This window comes from Tenebrio molitor, chromosome 1, assembly GCF_963966145.1.
Source record: "Tenebrio molitor chromosome 1, icTenMoli1.1, whole genome shotgun sequence".
In the NCBI taxonomy this organism is placed as follows: domain Eukaryota; kingdom Metazoa; phylum Arthropoda; class Insecta; order Coleoptera; family Tenebrionidae; genus Tenebrio; species Tenebrio molitor.
Genome location: NC_091046.1, coordinates 28909507 through 28918992, shown reverse-complemented (window position 1 = coordinate 28918992; position 9486 = coordinate 28909507). Strand labels below are relative to the sequence as shown.

Below are 9486 nucleotides of genomic sequence, written 5' to 3'. Positions count from 1 at the left end.
TTGGGATAATTTTAGTGCTGCCATATAATCTTATATGTACCTTAAGCGTTACTTTATTTCCTATGTCTTATTATGTCCATTGTGAATAAGCACTTACTCATTAAAGTTATTAAATCAGTTTTACTGGCGTTATAGTTTCCTAAATTAACTGAATTTTATCATTAAGAAGAGTAGAAGACGAGTTCTCAACTTTCCGCCAAGATGTATACTATCCTGTACACAAAGAAAAGTGGGATTCTGGAGAGCTTACAAACCCCGTAGGGGTTAATTTGTCTATGAATTCTGTTCTGTGTTCTGTGTCTGTGGTTCAGGATGGTCTGTGATTGGTGGTTCAGTACCTCATCTCATCATAATTCGTATGTTTTTATAACCTAACTTTTACATGTAAATGAATTTTTCAAATGAAAATTTATTTGTTGCTTGGAATTAATTATTTATTGGAAAATAATAAAGACGGCTTAAAAATGCATTCAAACGAAGGTATAATTGTTAATAAACATAATGTTACTATAATAACAAATTACAATTTGTCTTAGAGCATGAAGTTAATGTAAATACACAGTCACACCATTTCACATTTACAGAAGATGAAGAGAAAGATGTTTCATCAGCACTTGTGGATAAGAAAGTTCTTCATATGATGGTTAATTTTTTGTATCTATATTTAATTTGGGTCCACTACTATTTAATTTGGTTTCACAGCAAATGATGGGCTATCGATCTGGATTTGGTTTAGGGAAAAATGAACAAGGAATGACTTTACCAGTAGAAATTGAGCCACAACTAGGAAGAAGAGGTTTTGGACTGAAAATAGAAAGTTTGCAATGTAGTAATGAAGAATGGGATTTTTCATTAGATGTATGTACATAACATTTTTGAAGGTAAATTTTGTTATTACATTAGTTCAATTTTTAAAGAATCCAACAACAGTGGAAAATGTAGAATGGTTACAAAACAATACAAATTTACGAGTTACTTCAGATGTTATGTTAACATGGTCAAAGGAGGATGTACCTAAAAGTAATATGAAGGAAGAATATAATTTTTGTGATAAAGATATATTACACAATGTTATAGAAGGAAAAGTAAGTTAATAATATTGTAATTTAAATGTATGTATTTTTGTTTTTAAAACTTTCAGAATATATTTGACAGATTAGATTTAAAAGAATTATGTCAAGCACGTGCAAGAGCAAATCCATTTGAAACAATTCGGTCTGTATTTTTCATGAACAGAGCTGCTTTAAAGATGGCAAATATTGATGCAGCAACTGACTTCATGTTTACAAATGTAGATCACAGTGTACACCATGAAAATCATTTGGGGCCTTATTACTTTGCAGATGTATGTGCAGGACCAGGAGGATTCACAGAATATGTATTGTGGAGAAAAAAATGGCTATTCAAAGGGTTTGGTTTTACATTACGTGACGAAAATGATTTTAAATTAACAGAATCTATTTGTGCATCTCCAGTAACGTTTCTGCCAATGTATGGAGTAAATGGTGATGGGAATGTATGTTGTCCTGAAAATATAGAGGATTTCAAAGAGAAAGTTTTGCATGAAACTGAAAATCGAGGAGTGCATTTTATGATGTCAGATGGTGTATGTTCACAATTGTAGAAAATATTCATCCAGTTTATGAATTTTGTTTTAGGGGTTTTCAGTAGAAGGAAGTGAGAATATTCAAGAAATCTTATCAAAAAACATTTACATATGCCAATGCTTGATTGCATTGGAAATATTAAAAAAACATGGTCATTTTGTAACAAAAGTATTTGATGTTTTTACTTGTTTTAGTGTTGGACTTTTATATTTGATCTATAAGTGTTTTGAAAAAGGTATATTTCTTGTAAGTGTAATTTAAAAAATAATGATAAACAATTTTAGTTTGTATCTTAAAACCAAATTCATCGAGACCTGCTAACTCAGAAAGATACGTAATTTGTTATAATTACAAGGGGCGAGAAGATGTACAAAACATCAGAAGTTATTTAACGCAACTAGTTGGTAGACTATGGGAAATAAGGCACAATGTAAATGTAGACATAACAGAAATAGTACCTTTATCTATAATAAAAAATGATGATAATTTTTACTCATATGTTGTTAACAGCAACAACAGGTAAATATGTTATTTCTATATGACTTTGATTTTAATCGAAGGGGTATGTTTTGCAGAATAGCTAAATACCAAACTATTAATCTGCAAAAACTGGCGACGTTTTGTAGAAATCCTTTATTAATGGATTATCGACAAGATGAATTGAGGCAAAGCTGCTTGAAATACTGGCAAATTCCCGACATGCCTAAAGTACCAATTTCCAGATACAGCATAGAAAACCTACTTACCGAAACTGTTAGTAATAGAGGTTACATTTTTATATTTCTATGTATGTCAAATGTCTACTTCCTTTTATTAACATTTTTAGAACTGTTGGTGTTACATCCTCGAGAAATTGAAAACGTGGATCAATTAAGTAAAGTTGTCCCAGATTTGAGTGAATGGCATTACACCTTAATGCAGTGCAGAAGAAATACTAACATTTGCAATTTTTATGCAGGTATGTAATAGTAGCGTATTTCGGTTTCGTCCGGAAAATTCACGAACTTTAAAAAAAAAAATCCTACTTCAAGTTTTGTGTTAAATTGGATTTTTTTTACGAAAGCATTCAATATGTTAGGAAAAAACAATAGGCTTTAGACCGCATTCAAACGTATTAGTGGTCTACCTGTGGCCATAAACCCTGCCAATCCCCGTTGAGGTAAAGTCAACTCGCGGCTCGTTGGCCATCTTAAACTCATGTCTTCTTGTGGGCTAATTACAACCACTTAATTAAGTCAATCAATTTCAATCGCGCATAGCTTTTGAATGTCTCAACAGAAAAGCGCCATTTAAATTTTTGCGAACTCCTCTTTTCATCCCCCATTCTCATCGCTTCATTTTCAACCTCAAGTAATTAGTTGATTACACATTAACTTCGTGACGACGTATTTCGCTTCGACTTCTCCGAATTTGGCCAAATCATCCAGTAACCCAATCTTTGCGAATTTGCCTGGGCTGAAAAACCCGATTTGAACAACAAGTTGTTCTCGGGCGTCCCTTCAACGCGATCTTTTTTTTAAAGACATCCCTCCAACAGAGTTACTTTCGGACCCCGGTCTCAGAGTCGATTTCGGACATTTGTCTTTTCTTCAACAACCGCCACCATCTCTTTTCGCCATCTATTACTCATCTACTCCCGCCTCAGCTTTGCCGTTAGAAAAACAATTGTGTTTTTGAAGTGAAAACTTCTTTAAAAATTAAAATAAATAATCGTATAACTTCTGGCTAAGGCCAAGTGCTAGATGTTTTCAGGTTGCGCAAGCGCCTCTAACATAACCTAACGACCACTACTAAGTAGTAGCCGGGACCGACAGCTTTACATCTCCTCCGAAAGATGGTAGTGATTTGAAAAAAACCTGATGTTTAACCGGGAATCGAACCCGGGTGGTTTGGTTGATAAGCCAGTATCTAACCCCTGAGTCATGACCACTTCTTTAGGCGCAGTATACGGACAGTGAATTAGTTTCATGCGTCACGCTAAAATCGTCAGGCTCGGAACGTCAGGGTCGGACCGTCAGGCTCGGTCCAGTAGTAGAGTATCGCATATCTAGCTTGCTTATTTCTGAGGGTAGGTATAACTAAATGAGACTATACCATCTTGTAGAGGACATTTTGGGCCATAAGAAATGGTCATCTACAACTTCCTTTAGTAGGACCGAAATTTGAAAACGGCCTTTATACGTAGCCGAGGTGAACTCTGGAAAATTACGTTTCTCGCAACATTTAACGCTGTGTTAATTCAACTATTGGAGCTATAATTTAAAAAAGTATAGCGCCCCCAACAGTGAGGTGGAAATTTTTGAACATATCGGTGGATTTGAAAAAAAAAAAATTAATAAACTTTGATTAATCAAAAATGCGCATCGAAATCTTCACTGCTGGAACCTATGTGAAATGTTTAACATTTCGATACATATGCCGCGAGTCAAATGTAACTAAGATATTGAAAAAATTTTTTAAAGAAGAATTAAGTCGCTAGTCCGTGTACATTTTGAAAAAATAATATTTTATTCGACGAGTGAGCGCCAGAAACGCCTGGCAGGCAGCAACAACCTGGCACGCTGTTTTGCAGCGTATTTATTTAAGATATTAAAATGGATTTGAATCCAAATATTTATTCGTATTTTAACTATCACAAGCCCGTTGTTCCTGATTCCTTCAAGTAGTAGGTATCATCCATAATAATATAATTTATTAAACTTAAACTCTATTAGGAACATCATAGAAATTTTTCACTTCTGTCGTGCAGTCTTAAGCACACACTCTTTTTTTTTTAATTTTAATTGTTTTTTTTGCGTAATTAATATTTTTGTCATAATTAATTAACTTATCAATTAACTTCAGTTCAATCTTTCCATCTTTTAATTGTCGGATTGAACGTCGTTCGGTGACTATACAAGATGCGCTTGTGTATTGAAAATAATAATGTGATAACATATAAAAACAATAGCATATAATAGGACACTGGTTATTAAGTACCGCAATCGTCTAAAAATTCATTCAAACTGTAACTGGCTCTTTCAAAAGAATATCATATATTTTGGCAGAAAACTATGAAGTGATAAAGAGAAAATTAATTAGTTTTTTTTTCTTTTTCACGAATGTTGTATGATGTTTTTTGTAACGTATATTTTTTTTTAACAAACATCAAGTTATAATAAATGTATAGTAGGTACCTACAGCGAGTTTGGCTCGGGTCATCGCGATATGCTATTCTAACCGCTAGATTTTACGAAACCAGTATAGGCAATAAAATCAGTACCTAAACATGATATTTCTGATAACATTTTCATCATAACTCAACATTTTTCATTAGTCTTGCAAAACTCCATATGTTGTCGTGAAATATTTCATGAATTTTTCTTATTTTGCATGATCGGTAACCCTTTTTCAAAATGTTTTTTACTGTCCGATCTTTCAGCAGTTGTCGAAGTATAGAACTATAGAAATGATTTTATTTACGGCTGCTAGTACTATTCTTTCATTCACCTGTCTCTCTTCAGTAGAAACAAATTGGCTTTTTGTGGCTTCTAGGAGAAACGAATCCCCGATTTTCAAACATTTTTACTATTCGTTTGTTAACAAAGAAGGCCTATTTCGATATATTACTTCAAATGAGTATTTTATCACCTGAAATGAATTACCATCATATTACAATTTTAACAACTTGAACTTTTTCGGCTATCATCTCATAACTGTCTTCTTATTACTTCGAGAGCTGAGAGTAAAATGGTAAAGCAAATACAGGTAACACGTTATATGGTTTTAGTAGTATGTCGCAATCCGTACTCGTAGATATATTATGTAAACATACTCGTACTCGTACCTCTAGATTTATGTAGGTACCTATACAACGTGCGTTTTATTTTTTTTTTCCAGGAGTGGGATTATCAAAAGCTTATAGATTACAATGCAACAAGTGGGTTAAAGTGAAGAACTTACAACTGTGTCGTGGAACATTACTGTATGGAGAGTTGGTAAAGGAAAAAAGTTTCTCAAATAATAATTCCGATGAAGAGGCTGAAAAAGAAGAATATAAATTCAGTTTGCACGTTGTAGATGCTATACAATTAGGTGATCACAATTTATCAAATTTGAACTTTGAAGAGAGGTAAGAAAATATGTTATTTATATGAATAATGTAGTGTAGGTATATGTCGCAGGCTTACTTATAGCAGAATTAGGCTTTTTGCAGAAAACCTAGGCATTTTGCAAAACAACGTCACTTTGAATAATAACTTTCAATTATTCGAAATGACCTGCCGTTTTTAGTCAGTTTGTAAAATGCCTGATGGCAGTTAGGCATATTGAAGACATCGCAATATACTGTTGTAAATGATTAGGTATTTTGAATAGATCCTTTTATCATGCGCAGTATACAGTGCATTTTTTTTAACTGTTGCCATAGGGAATTGCATGGTAAAACTTATACCCGCTGTTAACTTTTGTTCTGATGAAAATATTCAAACCATTTTTGGAACAAAGTTGAAAGATTTTTTAAACTATCGGATAGATTACAATTCAATATCCAAAACTGTCGAAAAAGTTGTGAAAAAAATATTTGTACCACGCCGGAATAATAGTCCGTTGAGCGGCCGCCAGAATAGCGTCCTTGTCGGCTCAACCAGCAACTGCCTATCCCCACTTTTGATTTTTGTCAGTTTCATTTAAAAAATAAATAGCGAGATCTTCTGGTGGCTATGATTAAATTTCTTTATAAAAAAAACAAAACGTAAAAACGTTAACTCACAAATAATTTAACACATTAACAGAAATTATCAAAGGAATTGTTCGAAATGTTTTTCTTCGATTGTTTTGTAAATATCGCACTGGAATGGAATTTGGTCAGGTTGAGCCAAGGTTGAGCCGATAGGGACGCTATTCTGGCGGCCGCTCGACGTACTATTATTCCGGCGCGCTTTAAAATATTTTTTCACAACTTTTTCGACAGTTTAGGATATTGAATTGTAAACTATCCGGTAGTTTAAAAAAAAATCTTCCAACTTTGTTCCAAAAATGGTTTGAATATTTTCATCAGAACAAAAGTTAACAGGGGGTATAAGTTTTACCATGCAATTCCCTATGGCAACAGTTAAAAAAAATGCACTGTATGTAAATTTCTAACCTAAATCAAACGCTGTGATCAAAAACTGAGAGTGCGCTGTTGGACCATATATGTAGTACATGAAGTACTACATAGGTATATGTGTTGGACAGATACGCTATGATTCTAACTATACTGTATGACCAAATCAGTCGAGGCAAATACCGAGTGACTATCAATGATTGAAAATTATTTTGTTATGTTGGCAACATCGCTGACATGACACACGCAATTTTCAAAATTGAAACAAACGTCAAAAAAATCTATTTTTTTTCCAACGCCAATTTATAATTGATTTCATATAAATGTTCATCAAGTGAGCTGTGCATTTGTAAAAGCACCTTTAATTTAGTTACATCACAAAAGTCACATTTATGAAGGTCATGTCCAATAAATCTTTACTTGATAAAAATACAAAGACAAAAACAAATAAGAATTACTTTAATTTAATCAGTAAAAAGACGTAACATTGTTTTTGAAATCAGTAATGTTAAAATGTACAAAAACTAAAAAATTAATCAAATCGGGTTCGCGCAGAGCAAGCAACTTTGAAAGTCAAAGTCACTAGCTTTAGCTTTACTACCAACAGAAAATCAAATTTTCATGGCTTGCTTAGATGCACATTTATATGAAATTGAGTATACTTCGTGACTTAACCTAACCTAAAGAGAAATTGACAGATGATGCATGAGAAGATTTGCACTACCAACTGCATCAGTGTTGCCAATCCACTATTTTGCTTCAATCATTTATAGTCACTCGGTACTTACTACATACTTATTCCTCACCAAATAGTGAAAATAGTCCAACTGGAATTGAATAAAGAGCTTTAGCGCCAGTTTACAGAAGCGAAATTAAGTTAATTGTAATCAAATGCGTGATTAACTGAACACGTGACTAGATTGAACCAATCGAATTTTCGGATTCATGGGTTAATTAATGGCGCATTAAAATTTAATTGTATGTAATTATAGTTGTTTACACAATTAGTGGGATAAAAGCAATATTACAGGATTCGAGTGTGAAGATTAGCCCGAGTTCATCTGTAATCACACTCCTGTAATATGCTTTAGCCCACGTGTTATGTACAAAATTTTATCTAAGACTGCTCCGAATTAAAAAAAAAAAAAGGTAAATCTTATTTATTTCCGCCAGTTTCATTACACCACTCAGTGGAATAATGACTTACTTATCCCACTGAGTGGGGTAATGAAGCTCACTTATCCCACTGAGTGGAGTAATGAAATGCGTCCTGTAATGAAGTTCCTTATTCCACTCAAATGAGTGGGATAAGTGTCATTTATCCCACAGGATTAGATAAAATATTTAATTCTCATTCTATAAACTGGCCCCAAGGCTAGAAGAATTTTAGAAATATCTAAGTAAATGCATGTATGTATGTAGATATTTATTATATAAAAAAAAGTAAAAAAACGTTCAAAAGGAAAAAACTATTTGTTTAGGCAAGTGCTGCAACTGCTCATGATGTGTAAAAAGATTTATTCAAAGTGCCTAGTCATTTACAAAAGTATATTGCGATGTCTTCAATATGCCTAACTGCCATCAGGCATTTTGCAAAATTACTGAAAACGGCAGGTCATTTTGAATAATTTAAAGTTATTACTCAAAGTGACGCTGTTTTGCAAAAAACCTAGTTCTGCCTGCGACATATACAAGTTATACTACCATTGATGAAAATGTAATTATTCCAGTTCCGTTATTTTACGAGTATGTATGTGTTTTTGCAGAAACAGTTGGATCCAAATATATTGCAAAGCAATTAACCATGAATTTAAAACTAATACAATTCGAATTCGTCCAAAAATTATAAATAAATTACACTCACTACCCGCTAATTTTTGCCTAAGAAGAGATAACACTGGAAATTGTAGTTCATTATTGCCAATTTTAGGACATAAAATTAAAGAAGAATCTTATGTCGTGAATTCCCTTTTGTTATTGAAAACCAATAAACGTATAGAGTAATTTGAATATTAATGTAATATATTAATGTAATGTTTTACAGATCAATCTTTTCATTCTACATATGTTTTGCGGTTGCAGTTATTCATAAGCGATACAGAAGAAAAAAATGAGAAATGCTTTCCTCTGCAAACGTTAATCGACTTTGTAATAAAAAAGTAATAATTATGAAACTAATTGCTTCTAATACGTATGACTCGAAGTGTCTAACAGGTATTCTTTTTAAGAAAGTTGACGAACATCGTCAGTGTCTGGTTTGATAAATTAATTATTAAGTACAATATTTGATAAAAAGTGACGAAATAAATTGGTCTATTAAATGTAGTAAAACGTAAAAAAACTTTTTTTCTGTGTATTTTTATATGAATTGTACCTTTTGAATTCTTTCGACGTATAACTTGCTATTTAAACAAAGATAAGTGAGGCTGCACCTCACAAGAATATCTTATTTTTGAAAGATTATTATTATTTGATAGAAGTAGATTTGTGTAAGAGTCAATTTTAAGTTAAGTGATATTGAAATTTGTTATGTAGAAAAACTTCCATGTTATTATTTCGAAGTTTATTCAAATAAATAATAAAAATTCGATCTGAATATTGTTAACGATAGTCCCAAAAACCCCACTTCTGATGTGTTAAGAAACACAAACCCGCCATGGTCTCGCCTGTAAGATCTCAAAATACGCGTGGCCGCCACACTGTTGAAGGGCTTTTCTTTGACCTTTTTTACGGCAACTGATAGGAGAATGTTCACTAGTGTTCCTGTGGTGTTGGGTTCAATTCTGATTCATC

General features: G+C 32.8%; 1 protein-coding gene across 1 annotated transcript; it reads left to right on the top strand.

The window, feature by feature from the left end:
* The first annotated feature begins 215 nt into the window (after nucleotides 1-215).
* Nucleotides 216-9281, top strand: Cmtr1 (Cap methyltransferase 1). The gene is made up of 12 exons (XM_069036680.1): nucleotides 216-480; nucleotides 537-643; nucleotides 703-858; nucleotides 918-1085; nucleotides 1142-1606; nucleotides 1659-1842; nucleotides 1892-2126; nucleotides 2183-2373; nucleotides 2434-2565; nucleotides 5487-5718; nucleotides 8460-8686; nucleotides 8738-9281. Exons 1-12 carry the CDS (start codon nucleotides 402-404, stop codon nucleotides 8854-8856), a joined length of 2295 nt encoding a protein of 764 aa, XP_068892781.1. The 5' UTR covers nucleotides 216-401; the 3' UTR covers nucleotides 8857-9281.
* Nucleotides 9282-9486: the final 205 nt, after the last annotated feature.

Coding starts and splice junctions, on each gene's coding strand:
- Cmtr1 (XM_069036680.1), top strand. CDS start 402: ATGAAAATTTATTTGTTGCTTGGAATTAATTATTTATTGGAAAATAAT. Junction 644..702: donor AGAAAGTTCTTCATATGATG/GTTAATTTTTTG, acceptor TTGGTTTCACAG/CAAATGATGGGCTATCGATC. Junction 1,086..1,141: donor ACAATGTTATAGAAGGAAAA/GTAAGTTAATAA, acceptor TAAAACTTTCAG/AATATATTTGACAGATTAGA.